We start from the raw sequence: 20,302 nt of genomic DNA, 5'->3' as shown, positions 1-20,302 counted from the left end.
ATACAATGACCAATTCGCATAGCTGATTAATGGGATTTAAATGGATAGATATCACTGAGAGCTTGGACTCTTGTCTCTGAACTCCAGATAAACCTGTAAACAAATGTCACAATGGTTAGGAGAAGCAGCGGGGAAGCTTATTAGTATCCTGTATCAGTAAACTGTATAGTATTAACTGGTTAAATTCAGGTATTACCCCTGTTTATGCCTGGGATTCCAAAGCCTTTGCAATGCTAACCTACACCTAAACTTTCTGAATTGTGTAAGAATGATGTGTCCTATGGTTGTTGTCCTTGACTATAAGTGTCAAGAAAACTGTGTTCATGGGACAAGGTGTTGCATCTCTGCCCCTGATCACACTAAATAACACCCCACTGGAAGTGGTTAGCAAATTTTGTTACCTTTGGGTCTACAGTGACAGACAATCTGTCCCTTGATGCAGAGCTTGATACAAGCTTAGGGAAAGCAGCTACCACCTTTGGCTGACTTGCGAAACGCGCATGGAATAACACCAAGCTGACCCTTAGGATCAAGCTCATGGTTCATAAGCCTGTGTTCTCAGCTCTTTGCTGTATGGCTGTGAAACAGCTACCAGGAAAACATGCTCAATAATTTCCATCTTCACTGTCTGCAGCACATTATGGGTATATCCTGGCAGGAAAAAATCACAAATGTGGCAGTCCTCACAAAGGCAGAGCTCCCAAGTGTATTGGCGCTAATCAAACAGAGGTGGCTTTGGTGGATCAGACACGTCCTCAGGATGGAAGACGGTCGCATACCCAAGGACCTTCTATGTGGTGAGGTAGCCGGGGTTGGACGGCCAGTGGGGAGCCCTAAGCCCCGCTTCAAGGATGCTTGCAAATGTGACATGAAGGCTCTAAATGTCAACTATCACAGCTGGGAGTCACTAGCTGGTGGAAGAGGGAAATGGCGACACATCCTGTAGACTGGTGTGCACTACCATGATGACCAGTTGCTACAGCAGCTTGGCAATGGGTGCCAACTTCAAAAACAACTCACAGTGTCACTTGGCAGCTTCACCTACAGCACTTGTGTCAGAACCTGCCTCTTGAGGATTGGCCTTCATAGCCATCAGCAAAAGGTGCACCAAGAGAAGACACCCCACCTAAATGGATTGTACACGGCATGTCCATCATCTTTCGTAGATGGAAGGATGCTAACCATGGGGAAGAGAGTGTGTACTTCAATTTGGGAAAAGAGAAACCCTGCAAATGGGTGTAAATTTCCTATTAGTTTGATTTGGACTTTCATAAATGTGGTTTCCACACTGACCTGAAAAAAAAGTAAATCAAGACATTTCAGGGAGAATTTGATAAACACTTGAAAACCAATATTCACAGGTATGAGGAAGCAGCAGGGAATTGAGATTATAATTTTGCTTGCTTAACATTCTTAATGATCTGAGATGGGATTCATACTGGTAAAACTAATGGTCTTCTGAATGAAATCAAGATCTTTCATGTTAATCTTCATAACTACTTTCAAAATTGTAATAGGTCACTTAGTTCAACAATGTTGTGTTGTCACATTTGTTTACAGTGTCACAGGTGTTCTCTTTATGTTGACACGTGGGTAAAGCGCAATAGATATTGAGTCATAATGATAACTAGATTTTTCTCTTTTCTGAGGAAGCTGTATTTATGTTTCATGCAAAGCTTTGCAGTGTATAAGAGTATTCTTTCTTGGTTTCTGTTTGCAGCAATGTCTTTCATGCTACATGAAGGACCAGAGCTCCTCTAATAAAGATGAAAGTGTAGCATTATGAGACAGTTCATTGTCGTACCAATCCACTGTACAATGGAGTAGTGGAACGTGAGTTCCCTTCCTATTTCCACAGACAGCATGCCCACCAAATTAGCTTTTGTTTGGAATCGATCCCCAGGCACCATAGCTGTGCTTCCCGCACGAAAAGTATGAATAAATAAAACCAAAAGGTAAGTCACCACAGAGCACTCTGTATATCATGAAGATGATGGTGAGGAGTAGTTATCTCCAGACACTTGGGAGCTGGACACTTAAGAATGGTGACTGTATATAGGTCTGGACTGGAGAACGCTGATGTTCAGGGACAGGGTGAAAATTATTTCATTCTACCTTCAATTGTTGCCTATTAGTTTTAAATTACAACTTGGATTCATTTTGCACCTTTCATGTAGGAAAGTGTCCCATGGTAGCATTGGCTATATCCATAGAAAAGTCAGTGCATGCTTGGACTGCTCCAACTTATTTAATATAGTAGTTGTGGTGAGGTATTACTTTTACAACCTTGGAGGTGCCAGTAACACTGTAGAGGCTTGTATGTTTGATCTGCACTTTGGAGCTCTGATCAGCATGGGTGTAGCTTATGTCATATTACTTTGGGCCTCAGATGAGGAACAGGATGAGCAGCACCAGCAACAACCTGCTGCTCAGAGACCTGCACAGGGAGAGGGTGATCAGCAGAGAGGTGAAGCTTGCAGGCAGCCATTTCTGGCAGACAGGATAAGCTTCCTCGATATGTCTGAACCAATGTTCCCTCTAATTTTTGTTTGTTGTGCACAGCCTGTTTGTCTCACTGCCTTTAAGATTGCTGCGCGGTCATGGCCGCACACCTGCGCAGCTTAAAGGGAACACTGGTCAGAGCACTAGTGCCTCTGGAGGCTCAGGGTGTCGCTTCAGTTGGTGGCAGCATTTGCTGCCTGTTGGAACAAGACCTGCTCCCAAGAGGCAGAGACATTTTTAGGATCTCACAATTGGTGGCCCACAAGCATAAGAAGGATACTTATGGCTCGTTTGCCAGAGCAAGCAATTATGTGCACATTTTCTGCAACAGCCAGTCAGAATGAATGGGTGCTTGGATTTGATGGCTGCCAACTGCTGCAGGCCATAATCAACTGCACACACATCACAATTAAGGCTAAGGCACCCCCCCAGATCACCCAGGAGTGTTCATAAATCGCACGGGCTTCCACTCCATCAATGTGCATCTGTTATGCAACCACAAAGATGATTATGCAGGTGTGCACAAGATTCCCAGGCAGCTGACATGATGCTTTTGTCCTGCGGCATCCACCCTCCCTGGTCTCTTCGTACCTCGAAGTAGAGTTGCTGGCTGGCTGCTTGGAGACAAGGGATAGCCACTTAAAACATGCTGGTAACAACCATGTGGAAGCCAACAAAGAGGCTCAAGAGTGATACAATTAAAGCCATATGGCAACCAGATGTGTCATTGAACAAGCATAGCTAAGATGCACATCAAGTGCATGGACAGTTCTGAAGGCACCCTTCAGTCCTCACCAACCAGCTTCTCTAGAATGGTCAAAGTGTGCTGCACTCTGCACAACGTTAATCCAATTCACCAGCAGTGGCGCTCATTGATACCCAGGATCCCCTCATTATTGCGAGCTTCACTGAGTTTCCACCAGTGAACTCATTCAATAATCACAATGGGCTGCATTTTACAAGCTCACTGCTGAGATCAGTGACGACCTTCAAAGATGGTGACACGCACGCGCAGGATTTACTATGCGGAGTCACGGTGGCTCATTTACATGGCCGGGGTGGACTGCCCCCTCCACCTCCCCCCGCCCTCCACAGATGACTGACATGGAGGGGGTGGGCACTCCATCCCCGGCAATGGCATCCAGTGTCATTGTGCAGGCGCTGGCACCATTTTTAAAGGGCTTCAAGCCCTGACATGTAATTTGAATTTTTAAAGGAATAGAGACATAGACTTTATTTGAAAAAAATTAATAGAAGTTTTTAGCCCCGCTCCCAGGCCCGCCAATGACCAAACAATTCATTCCTTGCCCTTCCCCCCGCCCCACCAATATACTTGCCTTTCGCACCTGAACTTCCCCCACCCCCAAAAGGTCACAAACTTTAATCTTTACCCCTTCCCACCACCCCCTAGACCAATTAAAATAGTTTGACCCTACTCCCGGCCCCCATCCCCCAACTCACACTGAGGAATTTAACTGCTCTCCCCTCCCCACCACTGTTCCGCCTTGCATCACTGGTCAGACATCCGACAGTGCAGGAGTGCCGGCCCCAACCGCAATATCAGAATGGGACGGCCAGTGGGACCAGGTAATTCATTAATTCATTCATTTACATTTATCATTTAACATATTTAAATGGCGGTCCCATCGCCACGCAACCAGTTTGGGAGGGGTACCGCCACAAGGCTACACTGCCACTGGCAATATGGGGCCAGGCTTTCCCGGCATGGAGGCCCATGGCGGGCCTCTCCTGGAGGCATTTTACGGCCCCCCTCCCCCCCCCCCAACCACAACCCCCAACGTCGGGGGTGTGGGGGTGGGGGGGGCATTAAATTCAGCCCGTTGTCATCCTCACGGGAAGTGCAGCGATGGAAATACAAAAATAAACCAATGAGTTATATAAAAAATAATTTAAAAAGACTGGAACACTTGCCTTCAACAAGATGGAGGACAAAGAATGAGAGAATGAGTGGTGCTCTCACTGAAACATGCAAGATTCAGAAGGGGCTTGACAGGATAGATACTGGGAGGTTGTTTTCCCAGGCTGGGGAATCTAGAAAACAGGGACACAGTCTTAGGATAAGGGGTCGATCATTTACGATTGAGATGAGGAGTAACCTCTTCACTCAAAAGGTTGTGAATCATTGGAATTCTTTACCCCAGAGGGTTGTGGATGGTCCATTGTTGTGTATATTTAAGGCTGAGATAGATCTTTGGTCTCTCAGAGAATCAAGAGATATGGGGATTGGGTGGGAAAATAGAGTTGAAGCAGAAGATCAGCCATGATCATATTGAATGGTGGAGCAGGCACAAGGGGCTGTTTGGTCTACTCCAGCTCCTATTTCTTATGCCACTATTGCCTAGACATTCCCCTACTTTTACTTCTCTTCTCTGCTTTGGTTCATTCCCCGTTGCTAGATCCAATAGCAAATATTTCCTTTTTGGGCTTTTTACATATTGGGTTAGAAAGGAGTCCTGTATACATTGTAGGAACTCCATTCCCTTATTTAGAGATACAGAACTGAAACAGGCCCTTCGGCCCACCAAGTCTGTGCTGACCATCAGCCACCCATTAAACTAATCCTACATTAATCCCATATTCCTACCCCATCCCCACCTTCCCTCAATTCCCCTACCACCTACCTATACTAGGGGCAATTTATAATGGCCAATTTATCTATCAACCTGCACATCTTTGGCTGTGGGAGGAAACCGGAGCACCCAGCAAAAACCCACGCAGTCACAGGGAGAACTTGCAAACTCCTCACAGGCAATATCCAGAATTGAACCCGGGTCGCTGGAGCTGTAAGGCTGCGGTGCTAACCACTGTGCCACTGTGCTGCCCTCTTCTGACCAATTAATATGAGGGTAGTTAAAATACCCCATGATTATTGTTCTATATTTTTTACTCAGTTCCCTAATTTGTCCGCATATTTCTTCCTACACCTCCATTCCACTATTAGGTGGTCTGTAGCCGACCCCTATTAGCGTGATTGATTCTTTAGTATGTTTTATCTCTATCCATATGGATTCCTTTTTTTGACATACTGGTAGCTGCATCACTTTTTTTTCCTACTACCATTATGTTATCCCTAAGTACAGCTGCTCCACCTCCCCTTTTTCCCTCTCTATCTTTTCTAACTATGTTATGCCCTGTTATGACCAGGTGAGAAAGAGGTCTAGGGTTTCCTTTCAGCCTTCATCTGGTCTTACTGTAACAAGGTTTAAATTTTAAACACACCGCGTTTTTAGCTCCCCCTTGGTGAATACTTGTTCACCACTTTCCAATTATAAGGCAAAGAAACCAGCACAAACTGGCTTTCTTAGGTGAAAAGAATAAAAGTTGAATTTTATTAAACTTAAACTCTAATTCGTTTAACACCTAAGGGTACGCGCCACGTCCCATGCTAGAATGCATTCGTGATACACACATGCAAATAGAGACAGAAAAGAGCAGAAGAAAAATAAAGTGGAAAGGTTTGAAGCAATATCTAAAGAGTTATTGTTACGGTTCTTCAAGCTCACTGTAGAGTCCTTGATTGTAGGTAGATCTTGTTTTTTGTTGGGGCCCAGTATTCTTCTTAAACCTTGTTCGCTGTAGGAGATTTTTCTCTCTTAGGGTTCATGTGTCTTCAGTGGATTCAGAGGCTTGTGAGAAAGAGATGGAAGCAGACAGGAGGGATCTTCTCAGTGAGGAACATTCTGCTTTCTGTCCAACTGTTTGTACAAATTCAAAAAACTCAGGTTGCCCAGCAGGTTAGTCATGTGACTAGCTGGTTTGACCATATCCGTTTGTGCATTCAGCCATCTTAGCAGTCAACCTGGAATGTGAGCTCCCCCACCTTCAACGTCTGGTGATCAAAAGTCCATTGTGGGTTGAATGTGTCAGGGAATGGCTGCTTTGGCCATCCAAACACTGTCTGTTAATATGCAAATGTCTTTTCCAGCCACGGCTGATCTGTTTAACAAGTCCTTTCTTAACTCCAGTAACAGTTTAAAATCAATGTTCATGACAAAATTAATGTGCCTCATTCTTGGCAGGTGGGGGCCTAGGATGAGTCCTGCAATATTTAATTCCCAGTCTTGATTTTTCTATTGTCATGTCTCAGTAATTTTTAAGTCTGATTCCTCCCAACGCTTGATTGCTTCCAGCTTCCCTGTTTTATTATGGACTATGTGCATTGCTGTAAAAACATTTTAACTCATGTTCAAATAGATTTTCTCTCTCTTAATGTTTAACCATCTTTTTAGACTCCTATTCTGTCACTATATTTATTGCCCTGCCATCAATGTCCCCACTTACTTTATTCTTTCCTACGCTATCCTTTCCTGTCTTGTTAACATTTAAGCTGCTTGTGTTTCTTGTAGATCCTTCCCCCAATCTTACTAGTTTAAAGCCTTTGCCACCTCTCTATTTACCCTTTCCTGTTCAGGTGGAGCCCATCCCATTGGTCCAGCTCCTTCCTGTCCCAGAACTGGTGCCAGTGTCTAATGAAAAGGAACCCCTCTTTCCTCCACCAGCCCTTTAGCCACGTGTTAATTCTCCTCATCTGTCTGCTCCTATGTCTTTTTGCACAACCAAGAATAAAAAGGAAGTGCTATGGAAATAATAATTGTAAATAATGTAACTTAGCAACTTCTTGTATGATGTACCTCTATATGTGTGTTAGGCTTGTTATATTGTATCTCTGATTCATACTTTAAAGTTAATTGTTTAACAAGCCTTTTCCAAATGCTTATTCAAGAAGGTTAGTAATTGCAAATCTGAAGCTCACTGTAAAATGGTAGCTGATACTCTATGGTCAAGAATACGTATGGGCCTAAACTGCCTACAATTGAGTAGCGCAGTGATAATGATAAAAGATATTCAGTAATTTAGGTTGTGACTGGTGAAGTGGAGATGGTACAAAGTCATGGTATAAAAGATGTTGCTGCTTCTAACTTCCAAGAAACATTCCCAATAGCACAGCAGTGCAGTATTCCCAAGGCAGCAGAGGAAGAAGACTTAAGACTGGGCAGCTGATTAATCTCCATTGACGATGCCAGCCCTATGGTGCTTAGTAACTGCAAGTGAAATTGAATTTATGATTTCATGATTTCTGGGCTAGCATCAGAAAAATTACCGTGAAAGCTGTTGGATTGTTGTTAAAACAAAACACCGCTGATGTCCTTCAGGGAGGGACCTGATAGGTCTGGTCTACAGATGACACCAGTCTAACACTATGAGGGGAATTAGGTTAAATTCTGAAAAATCTGAAACCCAAACCTAACCCATCAGGAATGTACCGACTAATGATTTATCCAAGAAGGTCAGTAATTTAAATATGTTAATGAGGCTACACGTCTCAGATTTTAACAGACTATTACTTGTAGTGGCTCTGGGCCAGGTTTCCCAGGGCTAAGAAAATCCAGCAACTGAAGAGAGGTGAGAACAGTCGGATTCAGCAGGTAAGTGCTTTACGAGCACTGCTTGTGGACCAGGAGGAGGAGGCTTGCTTCTCCCCCGGGTCCCCCAAGCTAACCTACAGCGATCCTTGTTTTCAAATCCTTTCATGGCCTCACCCCTTCCTATCTCTGTAATCTCCTCTAGCCCAGAACCGTCCAAGATATCTGTGCTCCTCCAATTCTGGTTTTGTGAGCATCCCCGATTTTAGTCACTCTACCATTGGTGGCTGTGCCTTCAGCTGCTGGGCCCTAAGCTGTTGACTAACCTCCCTAAACCTCTCTACCTTGCTCTCCTCCTTTAAGACACTCATTAAAACCTAACCTCTTTGACCAAACCTTTGGTCGTCTGCCCTGATATTTCCTTATGTGGCTTGGTGTCAAATTTTGTTTGATAAAGGATCTGCGAAGTGCCTTGGGACATTCTATTACATTGAAGGCACTATATAAATACAAGTTGTTGTTACTATATCAGAAAGAAGTACACGGTATCCTGCTGAACTCAGTAAAAAGCCTATTAGGTTAATAGCCCCCTTAAATGTGGAAAGAAGGCTTGAGTAATGGATAACTCTATTAGCAATGATTCCATATTCATCATATGGTAAATGTTTTAATTAAATAATTCCAAAGTTATTAAATGGCATTCCTTCAGAACCAGAGCTGGTTTCACTCCTCCTCATTCTAAACCATTAGAATTACAATCTGTCCTCACCCAGTGGTTACATGTGTACTTCCAACACAAAACATTCCATATTGATCAGGAGTGACAACCCTGATCAACTGTAGCATTCTTATGGTCACACTGATTATCATAACTAAGTCAGCACAGGCAGGAGATTGAAATTGGGTCTCAGAAATTCAGTGGATAAACTTGGTGAGCTATTTGAAAGCCTCTAAAACTAATTCTTATGCGATTCAAGATGATTAGGCTGCTTACAATGTATTGTATGCTTGCAGATTCTACAGAGGTACAGCCAAAGTATGTCAAAGATGGGAAACGATATGGGCGAAGAACAGCACCAGAATTTCAGGATTCAATGGAAGAATTTATGGGGGTCAAAGACACAGTACCTATAGCTGATGGAACACAACCTGAAGATACACCTTCTGGGGATGATATTGAGGTGGGCTGAAATTATTAGTGGTATTCATCAAGCTGTTTTTGAGGACAATGTCACTTAATTCAAGCTTTGTTTTTTGGTTGCAACCAAATTTCTAGGCCAAGATTTTTAATCAATTACTAGTCGATCATCCATGACATTGCGTATGGGGAGTCAAGACCAAGGGCTGCATTTTATGTGCCCCCCCTGAGGTGGGACCAGAGGTGGAGGCGACTGGAGAATCATGGGGAGGGGGTGGGGAGCAAAGGGCCCATCACCTATCCGTCATAAGCAATCTTCCCGGGGATGTGATAGGCCAACGACAGACTTCCCGCCCAGTGGCCAAATGAGATCCTTAAGTGGCCTATTAAGGGCCTCTTCCTGCCACCTTACCAGTGGCGGGGGAAGGGGCCTCTGCCATGTGGGGAGATTGCCTTGTAACACGAGGTGACCTCCCTGCAGGCTTGGGGCGGTGGGGGTGGCCCTCCGTGCGCATTGTGGCCCACGGAGGACCCCCACTGGGAACCACTTCATCCCCCACCTCCCCAGGACCCTCCTTCCCCTGGACTGCACAACCAACCCCTCTCCCCCCTCCCTGTCCGGAGCCTTCCGGACTGGCCCCGGCTACCCCGCCTCACCTACCTGTGGTCCACAGTTCCAGTGCTGGGCCTGGGTCCAAGGCCTCTGCAGTACCAGCAGTGGCCACCGTTTGGTGGCACTGCCAATACTGTTGCACTGATGGCCCTCTGGCCGGCAGCTCGTGGGATCCCCATGTTTAAAGGGACTGGGATCCCGGCTCTTGAAACTTAAATAAAGATCGGAGGATCGCTCTGGGAGAGGGCATGAAAAGGCAGAGGCGGGGCTCCCCCTGCCTTTTTGGCCCAGTGCTGGCAACCCCGCCTCCAAGACAAAATCCAGCCCCAAGTGTGGTCTTCAAGTGAAGCGGAGTTAGAGGACAGAAGATAATTGGACTAGGCATATACATTTAATTTAGTCCGAACCGTAAAAGTATATATTCTTTTGTTTATTTATGGGGGCAGGAGTAAAACGCAGAAATCTGTCCCAGCTGTTTGTCCAAGGTTAGAAATGTGCCAAGCTGGGGAGGGCAGCCAATGTGTGGCAATAGCACATTTAAAAATCTCACTTTAAAATCTTAGTTTTAACCTTCTGAGATTTCAGAAGGGCACCTGAAAAGGGACAAAGGTAACGGGCATGCCTCGCCATTACAGCAGGAGATCAAAGCATTGATCTCAGTGCATTAAATTTCAGTGCAAGAGATTTGTGTTGAATTAAAGCATTTATAATATTTTATTAGGGGTAGGGGATGTCTACCATAATGCCTGCTTTGGGAACAGAGTCATGATTATGGCAAACACTAGGAGCAGCTGCTTGAGTTGGGCGAGGAGATCTTTGCTGAACTGTGAGACAGCTGGTGGGGAGGGTGAGGGAGATGTTTATATAATTTCATAGGGACCATGCTTAGAGGCCCAGGATTGAACAGAGCAGAGGGAAGCACGATTTTTATTTATAATTTGTGAGTGAGTGAGATTTGGAGGCTGAATGGTAGCAAGAACCTAAATGGGGGGAAATAAAAACAAGGTTTCATTTTGGGAAAAGATTGCGGGAGTGGGAGAGATAATAGGGTAAAATTTACAAGCTGGTAATGCTGGCAGACAGCTCAGAAAATTCCTCTAGAGCCATCCGATTGTGCAATAATTGTGACAAGTTTACATATGTAAAATCCATTATGAAGATAGACATAAGAATTTATAATGGGGAGGGGAAAGTTGTGTCAAAATATGACAGTAGAAAGTGCATACAGGTGTAGAATTTTAATGATGTATACATGTGGAGTGTTTTGCATTGGAAAATGGGCTTGAAACCAAAATTGCTTTATCCAAATGTATTTTTAAGCAAACTTTTTCATGGAAACCAAGGACCTGCTGCCTGTAAGGTTGCACTGCTACAATATGTCTGTTATCGAGTCCAATACTTGGTCTACTTACTTGGTTGAAATTTGATGAGTGTTTGCTGCAGAACAAGTTGTTTGAACAATTAGCAACAGCAGCTGTTTAAACAATTAGTTGCTATGATGTGTAGTGACATAACTGTGTGCAAACTGTTTAGAGACTACTGTACACTATCTGTGTAAAGGTTATTTGTGCCAAGCAACCTCATTCTGTTCTGCCACTGGTCCCGCTGGTTTAGCTATTCTTTCCCAGGAGCTGTGCATCTCCAGATTTGCGTGTAAGCTGCATGAGCAGCTGGCACTAAATGTGCTGATACAGTAATGCTGAAAAATGAAATACATTCAGTAGCCATATAAATCCTGTACACTACAGGCACTCTAATGTTGTTGTATATGCTGTATTTGTTTGGGTCTCATCTTGGATGTGTTTGTATTTGCAAAGTTCTGCTCAGCTGGCTCTACATTGCACAGTGCCCTTGGATATGTTCTAACGAGGTAATCCTGAGTCCTGGGAAATAAAGCTAAAGTGTTGAGTCTGTCTGACTGAGACTGAAGTAAATAGGTGAGGTAAATTCTTACAATGTAATTATATTGAGCTAAATAATCTGAAGTTTTATTGGAGTATAAAATTGTCTTGGGTGTTAGCACAAAGCAATGATAGCAAATCGATAATGAAATCAGTAGTGTTACGACTGAGGCTGGGGAATGCATTGTTTATTCTAGTTCCACTTCTCCACGGGTCACAACATATATTTAAATTTTCCCACTTACTGATATGGTGAATCATATACTCTTATTTTTCCCAGAATAAAACACATCAACCAGGTTTCTTTACTAAACGACAAAATTATCAGTTTATTATAAAACAAGTCTTAACCAGTAATGAAGTAAAGCATAAACACACAGATTGAAATATTAAAATTCCCTTTCTACCTTAGCCCCTCACACTTACACACACACACATATACCGGTTAACTGGAAAAATAAAGGGATTTTTGTTTTTAGAGCTCAATTACAGACAAAAAAAACACATTTGGGCTGAATACTTGCTCATTCTCAAAGAAACAGCAGATGAGATGTGTTGTGTTCCAAAACTGGCATACAGTCTGGCCTCCGAGTACACGTAGACTGGTCACTGGGATCTTTTAGAACAATTCTTTTCAGGCGGCGTTGAGAATTAATTTATCAGGCTTTTCTTCAAAGACAGGAGACAAGATGAATTGACACAGTGGACTTCTCAGGGTCTTTAAGAGAGGTGCTAGAAAGCTGAGCTGGGTTGTTGTCTTCTTGCCTTCCTTGGGAATTCTCTTCTCTCCTTGAAACATCTCTCCCTTTTTATGCAATTCAACCGTAACGCAAAACAATTCAAAAGCGAAACTGACAACAGGAGGTCAACCTTTTGACCCCCATCAATCTTGACCTGTCATTTCTTTGTAAACAGCTTCTCCAGGTGTCCAAAGTTCTCTGTTGTTTATTGAGCTGGAAGTCAGGTGGTTTCCCAGAAAGGCTTGTTGCAGGAAGCCAGGTGGATTCCTGGAAAGGCTTGTTTTCCTCACAAGACCTCTCAGTGCCCCTTTTAAAAAGCATTTCCAGGGACTGTTTTTCAAAGTCAAGTGGCCTTTACATGACCCCCTTTTAAAAACCCCAAAGTTTAACATTTCTTCAATCTTTCAAAAATGAATCCTCAAAAAATATATTTAAAACAAAGGCACTTTTGTAACAATAGCGAAGAAAATGGTGTTGAATGCAAAAAGAGCTGTCAATTCAAAACAGCAACATTCCACAAAGGTAAAGGTTTTTCGGTGGTATTCGTTGAACAGAAAGTAAGTTAGCCAGAATTCCTGGCTCCTCTTTAAACATTGCCATGGGATCTTTTAGCACCCGGTGGACTCACAGATGGGGTATTAGTTTAACAACTCATCCAAAGGGAACATCTGTGACAATGGCAGTGCTCCTTAAGGACTGCACTTGAGAATTAACCTGAAGAATCATCAGCTCAAGTCCTGGGGCTGAATTTTCAGTTGCCCATGGGGGTGAGTTTGGGTGCAGACGGGCCCAGAAAATCATGCACTTGGAAGGCATCACTAGTTCCCAACGCATCAGTGACGTGATTAGATTTTCAAAGGGACAACAGGAAGGGGGAAGCCGGCAACCCACGGCCGGCCTCCAATTAATTGCTTGTTGAGTTAGTCGTAGAGCTCGTTAGGAGTATGGGGAGCAGCAATTAGCAATTTTCAAATGGCAAGCACGGGGAACACAGAGGGTCAAGGACACGTTGGAGCATAGCTGCCAGGAACACAGCGGGGAGCCATTAGTGCTCATGACTGCGGTGTGAAAAAGTTGTATAAAAGGGGAGATTTGAACTCTGTTGCTCATGCAGTGGCACAGAGTTGCCATCGCTAGAGCTGAGAGGCTCGACTCTGGAGGAATGTGAGGCTGCTGGCATCTATGGCCACCTTTTAGCCAGGCCTGCTTGGTCTGGCTGGCTGGAGCTCTTCTTCCAGATGGAGGGAAGAGTACAGCTCTCCTGTTCACCACAGGTTCGATCAGGGCCTCGAGGGAGGCAACAGAAAAATGTGGGGCCACCTGGGGACAGCTGTCCAAACCACCACTGACCCTCTGCTTTTCCTGTTATCCATTTCCAAAGGCAATGGCAAGCCCAATTACGGCTGCTGTTTGCCTTTTAAATTATTCCTCCATGCTTAGCTCCCACCTCCTGCCCGCGCCCGATGCCTCTAATTCGGTAATGAGCTTGGCTCTGGACCAATTAGTGACTGATACTTTGAAAATTACATTGCATCATTGACGCTAACGCGGTGCGGGGTTGGAACTCGGAAATGTTCCAGGCGTCAGGTTCACAACTCTGGAATGTGTATTTGATCACTGATATGGGTCTCAAAACAATAATATTCTGACTCATAAGTGAGGGAGCTGCCAGCTGAATCAAGTTGAAAATAGTCTAACCAATTGGGTTATGGCAGTTTTCTTCTCCTGACAGGTTAATGTTTCTCTTTTGGCTTGATCTTGGCCTGTTCTGTTATCCATAAATTTTCCTTTCTCACAATGTGAAAATAGCCCTTTTGCTTGTTCCTACATTCCTCTTCTTTCATGGAGGCTGCATTAGCCCTTTCTGTTTGTGTATTGTTGCTGTGAAGTTTCCAGGCTCTTCAGTAAATAGGAGCTTTCGTCTTTGGCAATAAAAATTATAATTATGCTAATCTTGGGAAGTTTTCCAACCCCCATCCCCTCTCTCCTCATCTATCACTCAGGTAAGATTCTTTATATTTTGAATATGGAGTCATTCCTTTTAAGATGGCCTGTGATTTTTACAGCTCCTTTCCAGATTTTAAGATCCGACATCCCATAACTGATACAGGCAGTCAATCTGTATCTGCACCTCCAATGTTGCTCTGTTTAACTTTTGATTTTTTGGGGGACTGGTGGACTTGCAGTACGTTTCCAATTTTTCCTGTATTTATTTTATTTCTGCATCCTTTCTCTCTTCCTCCACTAATGTCCATTTTGTTGCCTTTTTCTTGAATGGACTTCCACCATACTTTTCAACATCTTAACTATTTACAGTTTGTTCTTCTAATGTCTTTTAATTGCCTCAGTAGATGATCTTTCATTTCTTCATACAGGTTTCTACTCTTCGGTTAAGAATTTTGCAGGTTATTCAATTCGTTAACTTTCCATAGATTCATAGAGAGATACAGCACTGAAACAGGCCCTTTGGCCCACCGAGTCTGTGCCGACCAACAACCACCCATTTTTATACTAATCCTACATTAATCCCATATTCCCTACCACATCCCCACCATTCTCCTACCACGATTCCATGATTAAAGTATTTATTATCTTCCTCTCCTTTACTTTTTTTATTTCCATCCCCTCTTCCAACCTACAAAGGAGCTTGATTATCTTATAGTTTTCAATTCTGAGAAAGGTTCTCGCACCTAGAATGTTAACTTATCTTTTCCCTGTGCAGATGTCGACAGATCAGCTGTATTTCCAATAGTTTCCATTTTTATTTTGTTTGTGCAAGGGCAGTTGTAATACAGAGGACCTCTGCAAATGCTGAATTTTTAACTATAAAATACCAGCAGCCTTTGTAATTGTTGCTAAAATTTTTAAATGTAGCCCGTTATTTTTGAAGACCAGAGAGTCCCTGCCAACATACCTGACTGGAATATTGTGTCTCGTTCTCCCAACTGGAGTATTGTGTCCACTTCTGGGCACTGCACTTTAGGAAGGATGTGACGGCTTTAGCACAGGTGCAGAAAAGATTTACAAGTATGGTTCCAGGGTTGAGAGACTTCAGTTATGTAGATGGATTGGAGAAGCTGGAGTTGTTCTTAGAGAAGAGAAGGTTGAGAGGAAATTTGATTGAGGAGTTCAAAATCACAAGGGGGTTGAGGCAGAGTAGATAGGGAGAAACTGTTCCCATTGGTGGAAGTGTCATGATCCAGAGCACACTGATTTAAGGTGAATGCTAAAAAAACCAAAGGCAACATGAGGAAAAACATTTTTACACAGCGAGTGGTTAGGATCTGGAATGCACTGCCTGAGAGTGTGGTGGAGGCAGATTCAATCGTGGCTTCCAAAAGGGAATTGGATAGCACCTGAAGATAAGAAGTTTGCAGGGCTGGGGGGAAAAAGGTGGTGGAGTGGAATTAGCTAAGTTACTCTTGCAGAGGACTGGCACGGACACAACAGTCTGAATGGCTTCCTTCTGTGCTGTAACCATTCTATAATTCTGTGATTCTTGCTTCAGACAAAAAGCACCAAGAAAAGCATATAGGTTAATTTGTCATTCACTAGATCATTATTTTTTGTTCTAGCTGTGCACAAAATAGCTGCTACATTTGCCCGTGTAACAGTAATGCTTCAATGTAATTCACTGTGTGTGAAGTGCCTTAATGAATTTTTAAGGCTTCGAGAGCTGCAGATTATACAACTCTGCTGCAGTAGTTCTCACAACTACTGACCAAGAGGAAGCATAAAGAAAGAAATTGCACTTGTATATTGCCTCAGGACATCCCAAAGTGCTTTACAGCCAATGAAGTACTTTTTTGAACTGAACTCACAGTTGCAATGTAGGAAATGCTGCAGCCAATTTGCACTACCAGTTCAACCCAGCTGACCAATACAGTTGCTTCTGTTCACATACATATTCGGGCACACTGCTAATCACAGGGGACATCTGTGTGGGTGATCATATGTGATTAGTAGTATTCTATAGTACATTCAAGGGACTCGTAGTTAAATGACCACCACAGGAAACGAGGGTCTTCTCTACAATGCAATGACACTGAGAGGAATCTACCACAAACAAGATATCTGTTGCAGTGCTAAGCTTGCAAAAATCTCTAGAGATTTGTTAAATGAAATATTGATATTCACTGCTGGGAAAGGCCTGAATATTTGTTCAATGACTTGGAAGATATAAAGCTGCTTTGATTCTTTGGCTGTCTTTATACTTTTTAATTTTATTGAACAGTTGGAAGCAACTGTGAGCTAATTGGAGTTTCCTTTTCTTCAAAGACATTCAACCGAGCAAAAACAAAGATGGGAACAAATCTGATTATTCAACTATAAATTGTGTATAGTCACAAACTGAAACAGGAGAGTGCCAAGTATACACAAAATTACTTCCGGTTGATGAGCTCATTCAGATTATGGTCATGTTACACACAGTCCAGAATTGTTCAAAGTAACTCAGAGGGAAATCTTTCAAATCTGTAGTGTTACACTGTGTGTAATTTACATAGCACTGGAAACAGCAGAGGTTCTGGATGGTGGAATTCCAGCTTCCTCAATGGTAACAAAGCCTGTTCTCTGACTACAGTTTGTGGAAATGTATTTCCAGACACTGAAGTATAATTTGATTTAGTGCTAGACAAAGGGGCTGAAGATGAGGTTTCTGAGTATATAATGTTATAAATGAAATGAATTGATATTGAACATGTATTAATCTTGAACAGTTTTTCTCCCTTTTTTTAGAAAAAGAGTATGTGTCACTAGTAGTACCATGCTTATTATACAGCTAGTTTGATAAGTCACGCTGGTGTATAAGTCATAAACTTAGATTGCTGGAAATTGACTTTTTTTAAAGTACACTTGTTTTAATGTGTTGCCCTTTTTTTGATTTTAAGTAATTTATTTTTAAATTTAGAGCTACTGAGCTTGAAAACTTGCATTCAGTGCTTTTTAAAAGTGGTCTTACTCTGATGAGACTGTCATATCCTCCTAACTTCACTCTATTCTATTCTTGATGGTGTATGTCCTATCTGAAGCTGTTTGCCCAGTCATGGTTTCCCTCTTTTTTCAGCTGTCTGGCTGTGTCACGAGTCTCTAAAATTGACCACCATTATCAAACTTACTTAGACCATTATATACTTCTATGGAGTAGCTCAGTTTTAATGTCGTACATCGTCGGTCTGCACAATATGGTCATAAGCTTTGAATCAAATCTTCGCAAATTGGGATTTCACTTCAAATATTTTTTCAAAAATATATTATCTGATTTTCTGGTTCTTGTTTTTATTTTCTTCTCCTCGCTCCCATGTGTGTAGTGTTTCCAATTTGAATGGGATATAACCTCTAAATTCCATTTAACTTTCAGTGCTCCTTGAGTGGACCAACATACTCTTTGCATGTTTTTTCATCAAGGCCTTTGAAAATATGAGTTTTATTTGATGCAGGCTTTCAGGACAAATAATACCCTGGTAGTCTGCTGATTTCAGGATTTAAGAATTATCCTGTTCTGTTTTGGTAGTTCACATATTACTGTGCTGTTTAATAGTTTTTGCCCTGTTTTAGAGAAGCAATGTTTTTGCAAAATTTGAATTAGATATGATAATACAATCAGCACTTTATTAGTACATTGTTCTTTTATTCATTGTTATAAGGATTACAACAAGGTTAATCGGTCTAAATAGTTCACTAGTAACAGTGAATTTCTGGAGGAAATTGGTTAGGCTTCCTGCTGCAGAATATTTCTCAGCAAATATGCAAACATCGGGTAAATCAAATTCAACTGTGATGGACCCTGTGGAGGAATAGTCTGCTGACACATAGCTTCAAGGCTCACATGAATAGTGGTAACTTGAGAGAAGTACAGGAGGGTGTCACACAGCAGTTGAACTGTTCTCAACAAAGAGCCAAGCATTCAAGAGAGGAAGAATGGAAGAAAATCAGTAAAGGAAACAGAGAAAAGACCTTATACAAATATAAAGAACCTACACCTTATTAAGCAGAGGCGGGCTTTCCACCAATACGCTTGTCCATACTGTAATATTCAAATTATGAAATTTTTGCAAGTATTGCTCGGAATCTGTGCTTTAACATGGCAAGCTCAACGGTTCTAGATGTTGACAGTTCCATAGATACAGACCATGGTTGTTTCTCTAGACTGTTATCCACTAAATAACTTATTGTTAAAAACACTCTTGCTTTATTACTGTCATTCCACACGCGCACACACACACACACACAATCTACTGTAACTCTGGAGTACTTTGCAGCAGGGTGCCATTGCCTGTTTCAGGACAATTTGTGAAATTGGATCAAAGCTAAGTATCTGTGTATCATGCTCCTCTTGCTCAATGTGGGAGCTCAGGGACATGGCTGATGTCCCTGACTCCTTCACGTGCAGGAAGTGTGTCCAACTGCAGCTCTTGTTAGACCGCATGACGGCTCTGGAGCTGCAGATGGACTCACTTTGGAGCATGCGAGATGCTGAGGAGGTCGTGGATAGCACGTTTAGTGAATTGGTCACACCGCAGATTAGGATTGCTGAGGGAGAAAGGGAATGGGTGACCAAAAGGCAGAGAAAGAGCAGGAAGGCAGCGCAGGAGTCCCCTGCGGTCATCTCCCTCCAAAACAAGTATACCGTTTTGGATACTGTTGAGGGAGATGGCTCACCAGGGGAAGGCAGCAGTAGCCAGGTTCATGGCACCGTGGCTGGCTCTGCTGTTCAGAAGGGCGGGAAAAAGAGTGGAAGGGCTATAGTCGTAGGGGATTCGATTGTAAGGGGAGTAGATAGGCGGTTCTGTGGTCGAAAACGAGGCTCCCAAATGGTATGTTGCCTCCCAGGTGCACGGTTCAGGGATGTCTCAGATCGGCTGCAGAACATTCTAAAGGGGGAGGGTGAACAGCCAGTTGTCGTTGTGCACATAGGCACCAATGATATAGGTAAAAAACGGGATGAGGTCCTACAAGCAGAGTTTAGGGAGTTAGGAGCCAAGTTAAAAAGTAGGACCTCAGAGGTAGTAATCTCAGGATTGCTACCAGTGCCACGTGATAGAGTAAAAATGAAAGAATAGTCAGGATGAATGCGTGGCTTGAGAGATGGTGCAGGAAGGAGGGGTTCAGATTTTTGGGACATTGGGACCGGTTCTGGGGGAGGTGGGACTATTACAAATTGGACGGTCTACACCTGGGCCGGACTGGAACCAATGTCCTTGGGGGTGCTTTTGCTAACGCTGTTGGGGAGGGTTTAAACTAATGTGGCAGGGGGATGGGAACCAGTTGAGGAGGTCAGTTGACAGTAAGGAGGTAGTAACAAAAGCCTGTAAGGAACTAGATAATGAAGTCAGTGTGACTAAGGGGAAGAGCAGGCAGGGAGCAGATGATGAATGTAAAGGGACTGGTGGTCTGAGGTGCATTTGTTTTAATGCAAGAAGTGTAGTAGGTAAGGCAGATGAACTTAGGGCTTGGATTAGTACCTGGGAGTATGATGTTATTGCTATTACTGAGACTTGGTTGAGGGAAGGGCATGATTGGCAACTAAATATCCCAGGATATCGATGCTTCAGGCGGGATAGAGAGGGAGGTAAAAGGGGTGGAGGAGTTGCATTACTGGTCAAAGAGGATATCACAGCTGTGCTGAAGGAGGGCACTATGGCGGACTCGAGCAGTGAGGCAATATGGACAGAACTCAGAAATAGGAAGGGTGCGGTAACAATGTTGGGGCTGTACTACAGGCCTCCCAACAGCGAGCGTGAGATAGAGGTACAAATATGTAAACAGATTATGGAAAGATGTAGGAGCAACAGGGTGGTGGTGATAGGAGATTGTAATTTTCCCAACATTGACTGGGATTCACTTAGTGTTAGAGGTCTAGATGGAGCAGAATTTGTAAGGAGCATCCAGGAGGGTTTTCTAGAGCAGTATGTAAATAGTCCAACTCGGGAAGGGGCCATACTGGACCTGGTGTTGGGGAATGAGCCCGGTCAGGTGTTTGAAGTTTCAGTAGGGGACTACTTTGGGAATAGTGATCACAATTC

At 43.2% G+C, this 20,302-nt stretch overlaps 1 protein-coding gene across 5 annotated transcripts in view; it reads left to right on the top strand.

Moving 5' to 3' along the window:
* nin (ninein (GSK3B interacting protein)) overlaps positions 1-20,302 on the top strand; it is a 185,352-nt gene that overhangs the window by 56,383 nt on the left and 108,667 nt on the right. For all 5 annotated transcript variants that reach the window (XM_068039093.1, XM_068039096.1, XM_068039094.1 and 2 more), the window contains one exon: positions 8,901-9,067. In XM_068039093.1, coding sequence (XP_067895194.1) covers positions 8,901-9,067 — 167 coding nt within the window. The remainder of the gene's footprint in view (positions 1-8,900; positions 9,068-20,302) is intronic.

The sequence above is a fragment of the Heterodontus francisci genome, chromosome 9, assembly GCF_036365525.1.
Source record: "Heterodontus francisci isolate sHetFra1 chromosome 9, sHetFra1.hap1, whole genome shotgun sequence".
In the NCBI taxonomy this organism is placed as follows: domain Eukaryota; kingdom Metazoa; phylum Chordata; class Chondrichthyes; order Heterodontiformes; family Heterodontidae; genus Heterodontus; species Heterodontus francisci.
The sequence above is the reverse complement of the archived record's forward strand: the minus strand, read 5'-3'. Positions and strand labels throughout refer to the sequence as shown.